This window comes from Parasteatoda tepidariorum, chromosome 12 (assembly GCF_982258835.1).
Source record: "Parasteatoda tepidariorum strain Cologne lab strain chromosome 12, Ptep-v5.0, whole genome shotgun sequence".
Taxonomy (NCBI): Eukaryota; Metazoa; Arthropoda; class Arachnida; order Araneae; family Theridiidae; genus Parasteatoda; species Parasteatoda tepidariorum.
The window spans coordinates 39,282,309-39,298,624 of NC_141766.1; the positions used below are offsets into that span (position 1 = coordinate 39,282,309).

The 16,316-nt window shown below is 26.8% G+C and overlaps 1 protein-coding gene across 2 annotated transcripts in view; it reads left to right on the forward strand.

Moving 5' to 3' along the window:
* LOC107455087 (pyridoxal phosphate homeostasis protein) overlaps positions 1-16,316 on the forward strand; it is a 42,807-nt gene that overhangs the window by 3,002 nt on the left and 23,489 nt on the right. For both annotated transcript variants that reach the window (XM_043056392.3, XM_043056386.3), the window contains exons 3-7: positions 1,356-1,391; positions 3,817-3,892; positions 7,525-7,659; positions 9,440-9,699; positions 13,059-13,165. In XM_043056392.3, coding sequence (XP_042912326.2) covers positions 1,356-1,391; positions 3,817-3,892; positions 7,525-7,659; positions 9,440-9,699; positions 13,059-13,130 — 579 coding nt within the window. In that variant the 3' untranslated portion in view covers positions 13,131-13,165. The remainder of the gene's footprint in view (positions 1-1,355; positions 1,392-3,816; positions 3,893-7,524; positions 7,660-9,439; positions 9,700-13,058; positions 13,166-16,316) is intronic.

Consider the following 16,316-nt stretch of genomic DNA (forward strand, 5'->3'; position numbering starts at 1 on the left):
ATTATATTATTTATTATATATAATATATATATATATATACTATATATTATATATACTATATATTATATATACTATATATTATGTTATTTATATATCAGTTATATTATATATATATATATCAGGGGTCTGTCCAGACCGAATTTACTACCGTTTAGCGGTACCTTCACAAATTCAACTTTAGGAAAAACGGTAGTTTCACAAATTTAATTTTAGGAAAAACGGTAGTTTCACAAAATACTTTTTTTTAAAAATGTTATTTTTGTATTCCTTAAGAAATGATAAATCCATATTCTTGCCATATTTTTGTGTTGGATTTTTAAATATAATTTTTTATTTTTCACAGTTTATGTCTAAATTTTTACAAAATAGGTACCTCTCAGAAAAACCTAGACAGACCCCTGTATATATATATCAGTTTAAGTTAAATAAATTCAAATATACAAAAGTATTTAATTTTTTGCAAGTATGCTAAGTTAAAAATTTAACTGATTAAAATATTTGGTGCTTAGGACACTAATGTTTAGATAAAAATTATCATATTTGCTGCTAACATGACTAAATAAGCGTGCGGCTCTTCATTAATCTACCTGCTGTGCAAGTGGCCCTTCATTTAAAAAAGTTGTGCATCCCTATTCTAGACAGTTTTTAAAATCACATATTTTTAATATGATATTATGTATTACAATAGCCGATTCTGGAAAAAAAACATGCCCTTTTTAAAGAGTGTGGTTCACATGATTTCGACGTTGATCTTTTTTTTTTTTTTTTTTCGATAGTTATTGCTATGGATTTGACTTCTAATTACTTATTTTTTTGATGTGATGATGATTTGATTAAATGCAAACTGGGAAATAATTAGTGTGTTTTCCTCCGATAAAATGTGAGAATATCGCCCCTGTTATTGGAATAAAGAAAAATATTAAATATTCATTTTTAAATAAATTGTATACCACTTTATTTCATACAAATTTTTTTTTTTTGTTTTTTTTTTTTTTTTTGTTATTTAGTTGAGTAACTGTTGTTTAAATTTAACAGAAATATATATTTGTTAGTTAGTCAATACTTAATTTAAAGTAATAATTGGTGTAAGAAATATGACTGTTAGTGTAATTAAAAGATGTGATTTTTTTTTCTTAACATAATTTCTTTTACGGTATTTAGCATATTTTTTATCACAGTGGAGTACGATTTCAGATATTTATTAATTTTTCAGGGTTTTAGGTATTATTTTAATGTGTATGTAAAAACTCTCTAAGCATAAATATCTTGATCTTGGTTATTTGTTCATTTAAAGGATTTCATTTGTTCTTCATATTTTGTAAAAAATAATTTAGTATCATTTTTGTTTTTCTTAGGTTAATGAATTGGTTGAAAAAGCTTCTGATCCGGAGGTAAATTATTTAAATATATCAGCTTCAAAGTAATGCCTTTAAATTATGTACCACGTATTGCATTCACTGAATCAATTGTATGAGAAGCCTTGAGTCATTGGCATGACTCAAATTAATCTTAAAAAATATTTTATTAACTTCTTGACAAGGTAATATTGAATAGTAAGTGGTAAAAAATTACCGCATCATGACCACCTATTTTAACAACTAATATGAAATTGAGAATCCTCTTTAGGTTTAAAGAAAGTGCAGATAAGTTTAATGTTATGAATATTTTTATTATTCTGAATTCTCCTTACATACCTTAAAAAGAAACTATTATTTATAATAAAGTTTGCTCAATATGTCAACAATCCCTTATTTATTTATTTTTTCAGAAATAGATAAGCATGTTTATTTATTTATTTCATTTTTGTAATTAAAATTTAAAAAAGTATTTTGGTACTTTGTTAAGCTTTTAGTGCTAATCTTTATTAAATTAAATATAATGATGCCTATTTAATAGTTTGATGTATATTTTTTCAGAAATATTAGTTAATCTTTTGTTATTATTAAGCAAATTATCTCTGTTAATAAAAAAAATTGTTCCACAACTCTAGTCTTTTTTTTTTTTTTTTAAATATGATCTTTTTAGAGTTAATTATTTATTTTTTTTATTTATCGTTTTCATTTAAATAGAACCAAATAAAAAATATTAAATTTTATCATTCTTAAGCTATGATTTTGTTCTTTTTTAACATTTTTGTAATGCATTTTTTGTGTTAAAAAAGCAATTTGACAAAAAGAATTCATTTATAAAATTTTCATTTTATTTTATTTAATGCTGCGTTATGTTACTAAGTAACTTGTAGACCTCTTAGTGAGCTAAAAAAAACAGGATAATTGTTTTTTTTTTTACAATATACATATATTATCTTGCTTTTAAAAAAAGGACTAACCACAAACTGAAGAAAAAAAGTATAATCTTAAATACAATAAAGACCAATTTTATTGCAAAAATTGCTATTTAATTCTAGAATGACTCCAAAAAAATAAGTTTTAGCAATTTTTCCAGTAGAATTCTTTTGATAGAGCTCCAAGTGATTCATAACAATTTGGAATCGATATTTGAAAAAATTTAATGGTGCTGTTCATTAAAAAAATAATCAGTATCATTTAGTTAATAATTTTTCATACCATCATTCGGGGCTACTTTGTGCAGGATTTTGCAGTTTTTGAACTTTGACATGTAGAAAAACTATGTTAATTCAAACTTAAGTAAAATTTATCGATATTATATTCATAACTGGACTCGGACGAGTGAATTTGATCAATATTGGCATTATTTGTATGTAATATTTACGAATAATAAGTCAAAACATACCTTGCACAAAGTAGCCCCAAAATTGCAAATCTAACTTTGTGCAGCGATAGGAATTCAGTTTAATAATCATGTTTTTAGTAAAATATTGATATAAAATTGTTAAAAAAGTTAATTGTTGACATTTTTAAAGACAAAGACATCAAGATATGTAAAGATATTAGTTTGAAAATAATTTTCAGCATTAAAAAACCATATTTTTTTTTTTAAGAATTTTTTCTTAAAAAGAATGTTTAATTCAAAACATTTGAGTTCAAACAAAAGGAAACCATATACATTTTTAAACATTAAAATGGATGAAATTTTAAAAATAATAATTATTACATATTCATTAACATTTATAATATTGTTAAATTTGAACATAACATCCTTGAATGAACATGACAGAACTTGCTCTTCAGTTTCTGTCAAAATCACCTGATGTCCGATAAAATATATTTTTATGTGTTAAATTGTTTGATTAATTCATTAGAAAAATCTTTGTAGAAGAAAAATAATAGTTTACCAGGAAGTTTCACGTGTTTCTTGTGAATTTTATTAGTGATAGTATTTCTGTGGATTTTGTACTTCCGAGAAGCTTCTGCAATCGGCATACCACCAGCAACTGCTTGCAAACATTGTTGCAGCTTTTCTAAAGTGTGTTGTGCAAGATGTTTCATAAACACCTCCTTTAATATGTATTCTTTGAATTCTTATCAAAAATTTAAAACAAAAACTTTCAGTATGGAGGCTGAAAATTATTATTTGACAAGGGAAAAATCGAAAACACTATCAAAATATGACAAATCACAGTACAAAACAGTCATGATAGTAGAATGAAACATAGAGAAATTGACGGTTGTTGAGATATAGAGAATTGACAGAAGGCAATTGTTAGAAACACCCTCGCTCGAATATCAATTTCTGATCCCAGTGTATATGCTTTTCCTGTTTCATTTTTGATAAATATTCTAGAAATGTACATTAAGGGATGTATTTAGGTAATACTCTGACTATTTCAACAGTTGTAAAGTAATTATGGTGTATATTTCTGACTATTTATGTGTTGTATTTATTTTAATTCAGATATTGGAAATGTGTCCTGAGATAAAATGGCATTTCATTGGTCATTTGCAGACAAATAAAGTGGCAAAGCTGCTGAGTATGTTATTTAAATTTCATCTTTTTAACATTTATAAAAAATACTAACATTTTAATTCTGTTTATAATTTATCTACTAACTTTTAATTCAAAATGCTACAAACAAAAGACATAGAATTTACACTGATCTTTTCAAGCAAATGGATCGTAGTTTAGCCAATTTTTTGAAATATAGCTCTGAATATCTGTCTGATAGATCAGAAAACTGTTCTGAAAGACTTGTTTATCTCAACACATACTGTGTGAAAATTTTTAAATTATATTCTTGTGTTTTTTAAATCCTTATCATAGAATTTTAAGTGATCAACCTAAGTATGATTTTTCTTTATCTAAGAAGTCAGCTTTTGATGTACAAGGATAAAAGAATTCTGTGAAAAAGTGGAAAATCGCCTTATTCTCCTAGTTTTTAAAATTTCTAACAATGTTCCAAAAATGTAATTTTTCAAGGGGTCCAATTATTATAGAACCCCCCACCCCTTAACTGCGGAAACATAAGCCGCTTGAATGATGCCGCACCTAGAACAAACTTTTTTTTGTTTGCTGTAGCCTCCTGAAAAATAATAATCGTCAGGAGAAAATGGATGGAGCTTCAGAGGGTGGTTGGTTGCCTTTACAACCACGACTTCCGCTGTAGAGAGGAAAGATTGAGTTTCTTGGTTGTTGAGTTCTTAACAGTTTTGTTTCAGTCGCCGATATTTGATCCAGGGCTTTCCTCATTAGTGTGGTTCATATTCAATTTGTACATCCATTCATTATAATTCTCTCAACTCTGCTAGTTCTTATTTTTAGGCATTCCTGCATTTGCCTGAGCAATTAGTTTTCTGTTTACTTGTGTCCTTTTTCATATGATGCATCATAAGATGAATGTATTTCAACAATTGAAGTTAATTTGATGGGCGAACACAAAGTGTGTACGATCGATGCTGCTGGAAAAAAATTAACTCAAGTTTTGATTGGTTAAATAAAGCAGTCAAAGTGACTAAAACTGTTAGTAACTATCTATCGGAAGCTATTGAGGTGGAAGTTAGAGACTGTTTTAATTTGAAATGATTGACTGGCAATTAATTTATAATGATGATTATTAAGCCCTATATATTGCTTAATTTTCCTTAATATAGTAGTGGTCGAAGAAGTTTAAAATTATGTTTAAAAAATAATTTAAATTTCACTATCTAAATGCGACTGCCACTTTTAATATAAAATCAAAATCTCAATGCAGAATTAGAAGCTATGTTTTTATATATTTTATTGATATCACAGTATTACAGAGAGCACTCCCTCCCTCCACTTCCCTAATGTTGTAAATGCTCGGCTTTTTCTATTTTTTACCACTTTCATGCCGGGATATATTTTTCTAAATCTGTTATTTTACCACAACATAAGTAATTGAGTATGTAATCACACTTATTTATTATTAATACATATCCATCTGGCAGTCAAACCTTACTAATATCTGCACAAATCTTCTAAATACTTTAATTTTATTCCAACTTTTGAAAAATGTCCTATTATTATTTATGTGTTTTACATTTATTACAAACTGTTTAGACTTTTTAAAAGATCAATATTTTTCTAATGAAATCTTATTTAATTTCTCGGCGCAATATGAAATCAATTCTAAAATGCATAATTAATCTTCAAGGCTCTTCAGGTTTCCAAACACTATGTATTTTGAAGCATACCTCCTAAAAAGATTAGTTATAAATTACAAAATGCATACACATACCAAGCTAATAGTACAGGGCTCCAACTCTAAACTTGTATTTTTAACTGGATAACCATTGGGATATGTATCAAGTGACGAACAACATGCTCAATAAGCATTTGCAGTTTATACCAGAAACTTAATGAGCGTATGTATCTTAATATGTGTGACCAATCATTATGTGTTGTATACTGTGAGTAAACAGTCATTTAGACTAATCCTGTGTAACATTTGTGTACACGTAATGTGTAATATTTTCTCCCTACAAGAATTACTTGGGGTCAGATGTCTTCTAAACACATCTTGTAATTGTGTTATAAAATTAAAGTTTAAAATTTTTTTTTGTTACTTAGGTAAGCAGAAAATAGAAAAAGTACGGAATTTTTTTATTAGCTGTCAGCAATGAATATCAAGCAAATCCCTTAAAACAATGGTGTCAATTTTATGTACAATATGTTTTAAATTTTTACCATTTTAGAAATTCTAGCTACAGAATTGATATAATGTTAGTAGTAGTTTGCATCTAACTAAGAAGTTATTGCTTCAGGTTTGATTTCTGTCTTTGGTATGTTGTCATAGACAATTTAGTAGTTCTTCATCTGGAGTCAATAAAATAAATAACTAACCTATAACCTAATAAATAAATAACCTCTCGAGTAAATAAAATAAATAACCTATATTGGCTGAATAATGAATATAAAATATCCAGGGAATGTGATAACTTTATAAAAGGCCAATATTGGTTGTAAAGTGGCTGTAAAATATCGAGTGAATTGGATAATTCTATACATGACCAATATCAGAAAATAACGTTGCTTTGAACACTTATTGAGCAAAGATTTGCATATATTAGTTCCAATAAGGGCTCAAGTTATTTTACTGCTATGGAAGATTGCCCAGAAGCTTCTTTCTTTTTTTTTTTTAATAAATTGCTCAGTGAATCTTGAAGTGTGAATTGCAAACTTCCAGTGAGCTGCAGCTTCATTTTAAAGGCACAAAATTAAGCATAGTTATTACTCCACCTTAATAGTGGATTTTACCCAGAAGGCTACTTGGTCTTTGTAACAAATCTGATTAAAAAGTAGCAATAAAACATAACTGTGTATCATATGGATTAAGTAATATTTAGACTTTTCCTGATAGAATTGATGTATATACTTTGATTAATGTTCCAGTGCGCAATAGGCTTTTGGGCAGCTTCAAGGGCTAGTGTCAGATCAACCTTAAACCTGGACAACCTTTAAAAAAAAAAAGATGGAAAAACTAGATAGATATTGAGTTACTGAAACTAGATAACTCAATATTTTATTATTTCTAGTTATGTTTAAATTTTAATAATTAAATTTTCTAATTATACCTTTGAAATACTTAACCTAGATATTTCTACAACTAATCTTGTGTGACACTTAATAGTTGGTGTTCTAGATGGGCAACCTTTAAATTAATTGATAAATTTATTTTTAAAATGGGTGTTTTAAGTTATCTATTTTTATACTCAGGAGCTGATATTAAAAGGCCTCTCCTGAAAAACTTACTAATAGCTTTAGACTCCGCAATCATGATTTTAAATTAAAATCGCTACTAGTGTATGCATAAAGCAAAAGTGTGCATGTTTTTCCTTATCTGGTGCCTTTTAATTATTAAAAAAACAAATGTGTTTATTACTGTACATGAAATCAGGGGTAGATAAAAGTGTGCAATTTGTAGGTGTTGGGGATTTCTGGTACTAAGAACAATAAAAAAGCAAGTTTGAAATAGAATAAATGAAAAATTATTTCAAAAATGATTGAAATTTATGCATTAGTTATAAATTTTAGTTTTACTGGTAAAGGTGATTTGACTACTGACATATATCAGTTCTTACTATGTCTCTAATGTAATTTTAATAAATATTTTGATATAAATAATCTTTCTTTTTGGTTCTTTAGGTATTCCGAATTTATACATGGTGCAAACAGTTGATTCTACGAGGCTAGCAGATGCTCTTGAACAAAAATGGGCTGCAACTGGTAAGGAAGAGCCGCTGAATATAATGATTCAGGTCAACACAAGTGGAGAAGAAGGTAATTTATTATAAATTTTATGCTGGCATTTCTGTTCATTTCCAGCACTTAATTAATTTTACAAAATATTCAAATTGTAAAAGTATTAAAGTTAAAATTTATTTTACTTCCTTATTATTTTATATGGAACAAATTCTAAACATTTAATGTCTGCATAAAATTATTTTAAGCACAGAAATATACACTAATGTCAAAAAATTAAAATCGCAAATACATTGTATCTCATTCTAAGTTTGAATTCTTATTATCTGATATTTTTTTAAACAGAGAAAATGCATTCTGATCTTTGATATTATTTGAAATAATAGTATATAAGAAGATTAGATGTCTTGGATGTTAAATGATTTTATTATTTTGATTTCAAAAAGTAGTGATCAATAGAGCTGCCTATAACAAATGGCATATACCCTTTCTCATTTTAAAATATATATATTTCTGTGTCTGTTGTTGATTTAATGTTTGTTTATAAATACCATTTTTTACTCTTCAACATATGCCAGAATATAAAACTTAACTCTTTTAAAATAAAATTTTATTTGAATGGTAGTATATGTCACTGAAACTATCAAAATTTTCATATCTTTGAAATTTTGGGCATATCTATTGAACTTCAACGAAATTTTATATTCCATTTAGGCCACTGGCATATTTTATTTTCTTCTGATTTTAACTAGAAAACCTAGCTATTTGGCTGTTTTATTTCTAATTAGGCAAATTAAGTGAAAGATTGAGATTGGTATCATACTAACCTAGTTTGCAAAAGCTCTTCATCACAATATTTATTTTTATAAAAGTTTGAATTGTTATTGTTTTTTTATCTGTTATTAGGAATGGGTTTTTTTTATCTATTTTAAATGAATAAAGTTTAACATTTTGATGTTAATTTGAATATTCATTGAATTTAATATTTTTCTTTTTAAATCTTTCTACTCATTTTTTAGTATTTAAGTAGTAATAACCCTTAGGTACAAAAAATCTTGTTTTTAGAGTGATTTAATTATTGCTCTGGTTTTGAAATCTTGGGGGTCTGTTTAGAAGAAATTTAAACCCTTTAATAGTTCCTTCACAAAATATTTTAACATAAAAATGGATCCTTTACAAAATACTTTATCTTTCAAACAGACCATTCACAAATCTCTTTATCTTCATAATTAATGTTGTGCTTTCAAATTAACTCTTCCCAGTAAGAAACAGTTCTAAACAAACTGCAAAGTTTTATTTTCTTTGTCCCTCTTCATACTGTTCATCCTCTCTTCCAAATACTTTATTATTTTCTAAAACAAATATTCAAGATGAATAGGCTGAATTGACAAATATTTGTTGCATTCCTGATCCCTAATTTAATATTAGCAATTGGTATTTACTTTTTAAATATGTTTTTTTTTTTTACTGTAATTTTACAGTATTAAGCATAATTTTTTATCTATTTAAAATTTAGTAACTAAAACTCCCTGAAAGTCAAATATTTTTTTTTTTTTCAATTTTCGCAATAATAGGACAATATTTGCGCAAATTCATATTAGTGAAAGAACTAAACTTAATGCTAATTTTTGATTCAGAAATTATGAGCAATTTGTTTACAATTATATAAAAACAGAACAACATGATCTTTTACAAACGTCTGGACGAACTCCTAGAAATTCCTAAAACATTTTAAACAACGTTCTAAAAATGGCCTTTAAATTTCTTGACTCTTTTTTTTTTTTTAATTATGTACATCTGCAATATTTAGTTTCTTGAAGATAGATAGGTGTATAATTTGCTTCTGTGTTCTGTTTAGGTAAAAGTGGTATCTCTCCTGATCAAGTGATAATGCATATTACTCATATTCTGGACAAATGCCCTCATTTGAGTTGTCTTGGATTAATGACTATAGGATCCGCTGGCCATGATTTGTCTTTAGGACCTAATCCTGATTTTGAATGTTTACTTAAGTGCAGAAGATCTTTACATGAATCGCCTAGAATTATTGATCCAGAGGTTCTGTTTTTGGAGACTTGCGAGTTAAGTATGGGAATGTCTGATGATTATGAGCATGCTGTAAGTTGATTTAATAATTCTTTATATTTTAAATACTGTGTAGTATACTTATTTTAGGAATAAGTTAAGCCTAACTGTGAATTTTCATTTTATCTTAATCAATTTAAATTATTTTTCAAACAGAAATACTTAATCTAAATAAGATAGGGTTCTTTTTTTTTAATTATACATTTTTTTTGCTTTCATGTGAATTTATTAAGTGAGAGGGGACTAGTGTAGACAAACAGAATATTTTTGTTTTTTATCAGGATAAAGGATTTTCATTTTGAGTGATATATTTACAGATTCCCTATAAATTTGGGCTGATTGGCCAGACTTGTTACGCTGTCATGTATAGTTGCAAAGAAAAGCACTAAATTGTTAAGAAGCAAGTTAAAAAAAGAAAAGTCGAAAGATATTATGTTGAGAATAAATATGCTTATGACATTAATTAATGGATAATGAGCTTATACAAATGAATAACTACATGAAGCTATGGTGAACTCGTAGTGGTAAGGTTAGTGTGAGCTTGATAAGGTTAACAGTCTTTTAGTGGCAAGGTTGGCTTTTTGCCGGCAGAAACTGGTTTTTGCCATGCCAGTGGCAGAAACTGGTTGTAACCGGCAAAAACTGGCAGAAACTAAAAAAAACTTCTATATTAGTTCTGGTAATTGCTTAATGACACTTTGTTTAAGTAAACTGAAAAATGTAACTGTAACAAACTTTGTAATTCATCGTTTGTAAATATATATTATTTTGTTTATATTAAATATAAAGAGTGCAGTGCAGTATTTCAAATATTTATATTAAATAAAGAAAAAAGTAATGTAATAATAAATATAAATACTAAATTTTAGTTTATTATATTAAACTTTGAAATTCAGTAATTATTATCATTTAACTCTTAATGTAACTGAATAGAGCTACTTTCAAATAGTTTTTTTTTTCTTTTCAAGACATAATTTGCATGGCAACAATCCAATTACATTTTCTGGATTGAATTCCTAATAAAGCCATATGAAACACACAATCCAATTATTATAACAGTAACAGTTTTAATCTTTGCTGTATGTAAGAGGTAATATAATTGGTTAGATTCACTGATTCATAAATGTAAACAGCAATTTCACTGATCACTTTGTTTAACATTTAAATGTTTTTTCTATGAATTATCCATTGTATGTCAATCTCAGTACTTAACTTTTATGTCAATTTCTGAATTTCTGCCACAAATGTGGCAGAAAAGGGTTTCTACCATGCCAGTTTTAACCGGTTTCTACCAGTGGTTTTAACCACCTCGGCAGAAACTTGCCAAGCTTGTTTAGTGGTAGTAAATTTTTATTAATACTAGCAGGAATTTCTTTTTTTTAAAATACCACTTTAAAGCTTAGAAATCTAGTAGCCAACAGTTTTCATCCAGATATATTTCATTAATATAATATATAGTGGTAATGAGTTTGTTTTATATTAGTTACCACTATTACATTTTTTAAGAGACAACCTCCTGATATTTAGTTGCTAATTTATATTTATTTTATAAAATATTTAATTTATTTAAAATTTTTCTATATTTTATTTATTAAATTGAATTAACTTTTGTAAAGTGGCAAATTTAATAAAAACTCTAACACATTATCTAAGGCTGCACAACCTGAAGCCTGCCTCAGCACCTGGGCAGGATTTCCATATCCTGATCTGTGGCAAAATAATTGCAAAGCCTTGGCAACTTCCGAGCAGTGCTCCACAAAAATCTAAAAACAAAACACAGAAGGGGACTAACAGAAAGGATATAACTCATAGCCACCCCTATAAATGTTTTTTTTTTTTTTTAATTTCGAGTTTAAAATTTAATTCTTTCTTTGGTGGTTGTAGTTGGTGCTGCAGATCACGATACAAAAATATTGCAAACATCTGAACATAATGTTAAAAAATTAACATAGTTTTTATTTTTTTTTATTTTTTTGAATTACAACAAAAAAAAAATGGTCAGATAGTTTGAATTGAAAACTTGAGTCATCACTTTTGAGTACTCAAATTGCGCAGATTCCATCATAAATCTGTATGAGTTTTTATCGCATTTTCTGCGATTATTACTATAAATTTCTACATAGTGTTTAAAATACTAATATCTTTAATATGAAATTATTTTGGTATCAAGTTAGTATTTTCTATTTACTTTACTTGTATCCATTGTTAATCTAAGTAGCTTTTCAGTTGTGTTTTTGACAGTTACTTGTCGGATTTCTGTATAGTTTTTAAATTCTCGATATTTTTAATCCTACTTCTTAATTTTCTTTTTTACACATTTTAATAGTTACTTTTGATGCGCTTTATTTTGTGTCAATTTCATCGTAAATCCAAGATAGTTTCTATTTTTTTAGCAGTTATTTATCCACATTTCTACATGATTTTGAATATCCCGATATTTTTGATATATATTATTATGACTCTCGAATTGCGCAATGAAATAATGGTTTTATTTTTACCGATTTCATCACAAATCTTGTGGTTTTATTGTTCTTTTGTGATAGTTGATTCTGGATTACCGAGAAATAATTTTTCAACCAATATTAAATACAAATAAGATACTTTTGTTTTAAAGATGTTTCTTTATTTGTAGAAATTTTATCCGAAGATATTGTGCTACTGTCTCATTGAATGCCCACTACCAATATGCCACTCTTATTAGTAGAAAGTTTTTATTTTAAACATGTCTCACCTTTCTGCAGAGCACTGGAAATTCTTTTCCAGAACATAGTTTGAAAAATCTGTGATTGAGATAATACACAAAATTCGTATAGATTTATAAACTGATTAGAAATTGAAGTGAAAATAAACATTTTTGATATTTCACAATTTCTTTCAAAATAAGCATATATCATATTGTAGAAAATATATGAGATATAATCAATGTGACAATCTCATATATTGATTATGTAGATTGTCATGTTGTAGAAAAAAAGCTTTACAAATTTGATTAAAGCATAAAAATTAATGAATTATTAATTTATATTATCTTTTTTATTCCATTAAATTGATACATAATATTTACCTTAAATTTATTGCTATAAAATTTGCAGTTATAATTATCTATCTCTTTGTCTGTTTTCTATAATATTGTTCTAATTAACTATTTCACTTAAGAGTAAAAGTGAGAGTACCTATGTGTAAGGAGTATTAGTTGTGTTTTAGAGTCCCTGTTAGAAAAGAGAAGCATCTTCAATTCACCTTGCCTTTTATACCCCGAAATAACTATTTGATCTTACTTTTTTTTTTACTTTGAATTAAACTGTCACTAATGCATAATAAAATTTGATACAGTAAATAATATATAGTGTCCTAGCTTTCATAATGTTCTAATAAATTATATTTCATTTAAGGTTGAGTTGGGAAGCACATGTGTAAGAGTTGGTAGATGTATTTTTGGAGCTCGTGATAAAAAAGAACAGTAAAAAGTAAACTACTTAAACAGAATTCTAGTCTTCCAGTAAGTGACTTTTTTCTTGTAATTGATTAAATAATTTAAGCTTGTTATACAGATATTCTGATTAGTTTTTTAAAATGATCTATAGCAGTATGTTTTCTTTCTTTATCCTCCATTTTTATTGAAAATTTAATCAAATTTTTACGTACTTTAAAAACTCTATCTAAATCTAAGAAGAATTTGATCCATTTTTCACTGATTAATTTATGTTAGGCTTATAGTGGTAATTGCTGTTTTTTTTTATTTTGTCCCAAAATCATTAAAAAAAATCTTATTATTCTAAGTTTTTGTTTGTTAGTTATTTAAAGCTATTTTTTATAATTTTTGCAGCAAAAACCGATTTTTGTTTATTTTATTATTAAAGACATAAAGCCTTGATCCATTTTCCCTATATCTTTTGTTTTCCTGTCCATTTTATCTTGTTTCAACAGTCCCATTACAAATGCTATTTGTATAATGTCCCTGATGAGACCATTTCCAAAGCTAGTGGATTCCCTCATCAATATTGAACATACATTTTACGGACATTGGAGAGGAAATTTTTTTTTATTATGACATTAAGAGTATGTGTACAGTGGGAGAGGTAACAGAGAAAACCAGTTATACTGGATTCACTTCTTACTGTTCTAAATTTTACCTAGAACATGTGTGTGAATTTGAAAAAAGTAAATGTAGTTAGAATCTAAAATAAAATGACAATGGAATATTCTATGTAATTTAAGATTGAATATTTCAATTCTTAATTACTATAAATTTATGTAAGAATTTTGAACTGTGTGAATTCTTCTGTATTATAACCAAAAGTGTAGCTACGGTTTATGACAAATTTTGTCTTTGAACCCCTTTACAAGATTATGTCAGACATAAAAATGTCCGGCTTTTAAGGACCAAGTATAGAAACTAAAATTCACCCCTCTTGGTATGACATTGTAGAATGCACATTGAAGAATGTTCTGCAAATTTTAAATCTTGTTTTTTAAACCAAAGTACCTCAATAACTTCATAAATTTTCTTTAATAAGACATATGTGTGGTGTGTACTTTATTTGGTGTGTATTATTTAATATTTGGTGTGTACTTTAAATTGATCTTAGAGTAGCAAGAAACTGAAATTTTGCTTAATTTTTGAAATCATTAACTGCCTTTGCCAAAACTAGACAAGTACAATATTGGTGGGAAAGAAAGCCTTCAGTATATCAGAATCAAAATCAATTCATAGATTTGTGGTTACTGTGTTTAAAAGTTCCACAAACCACAGATTTGGGGTTTGTGGGACTTTTATGGCTCAAATTTTAAGGCCTGTACCTATTAATTGAATACAGAAACAACTATGGAAAATCTGTAAATTATTTTTTAAAACTTTGATTTAGTTAAGAAGTTTAAATTTTATATAATAGCAGAGAAAATTTTAATATATATATTTGTCGGACATTGCTAATTGCTATCCAGGAAAGTGGAGTATGTACAGGGTGGCCATCCACCTAGAAAAAGCAGGGAAATTTGGATAAAAACCTGGAAAAATCAGGGAATTTTAAAGAAAAGCTGGAAATTTTTTCTTAGAAATTTTTTTAATTTCACTAATTTTAATTATTTGCTAATTTTCTTAATTTAAATTATTTCATCCATTATACCCACATTTTTTAGATGGAAATATATCTCCAAACAGTTAAAATGTCATCGACTTAGCTATACTTTTCTTGCATCAAGATTTGCTCCATTATAACCCTGTTAAACAAGAATGTCACATTAAATTCTCTCATGGTTTCTGAACAAATGTAGAAACCTTTGATTTCTATGGAGACTATGGGACTGTAATTTAAGAAAGGCAAAGATTGTGCTAGACGTGGTTAGGATATTTGTTTGTTCCGATGCTTTGGTGGTAGTTTTTTTCTATTTTGACAGAATGAGTCAAACTGTTTTTGTATTTTTAACTTAATAAAATTATCCAAAAATTAGTTGGTTATAATTTAATAATAATAGATTTTATAATGCACTCTTATTCTGAAAGCTTTTGTGTTCCCATTCAAAGGAATCTGCAAATTATTTTTTCTCAGCAAACTAACTAATCATACATTTCTTTACAATCTCTGAACAGCAATGTTTGTTCACAAATTGTTACAATTGTTGCATGAATGCTAATTTTTTCTACTTCATTTTAACCTTTTATAACATATTTTCATTTTAAAAAAGTTTTTTTTAGATCCAACTATATATTAATATTTAATTTTACTGTTTTGTTGGTAAATATTTGATTTTTAATTCAAAATTCGAATTGTATAGTTATCACTATATCAAAAGTTCATAAATGTTGCTTGCGTTCCAGGGATGATATTTCCAAAACTATGCCTCCTTTTACCCTAAAAAGTTGACAGAGACTAGGGAATATATAGCTAACATATTAAATGATGTATAAACATAAAATATAAATTTCATTAATTCATATGTGTTTAGTCGGAAGAAGAAAAATGTGACCGCTGTTCAAGATTCTAGTTGTTAAAACAAAAACAATTAACTATGCTAAACTAAAAAACTGTGTGTTTAGATTGGAATTCTTTAAATGTTTTAATTTCAAATAAGAAAAAAAATCCAAAAAGTATAAAATTTAAAGAATTTTATTTTTTTTTTCTATTGAGTATAGAACAAAAAATTTACAATTTTACATTTGTGACATTATTTTTGTATACTGAATCTCTTAAAATTATTGTGCTAATTCAGAACAACATTATTTAAAAATTTGACTTGAGATATTGGTTTAATCAAAATATGATCAATGAATTTTATAAGAAGCACTGAAAAAATGCAGTATACAGTGCAGCTTTGTATTGAAATGTAATTACAATGACTCACAAATGTGTTGGTACACTTATGACTTTCAATGAAATAAGATTAACCATTAATTAAAATGAATATTTCAGAATGGATATTTAATTATAAAAAATGTATTCTAATCTTAACAAAACTGTATGAAATATTTTAAAAACCAAAAGAAAAGTTTATTTTTAAGAAATCAATCATCAAAAAGTGACAAAAACTATATTCCGCAAAAGTCATTGTACACTTTCAAAAAAAAAAAGCTCTTGTCTATTAGTAAATGACCTAATTTTTCATTAAATTAACATTTAATAGAGTTTTCTTCTCACATACAATAGTTTTTA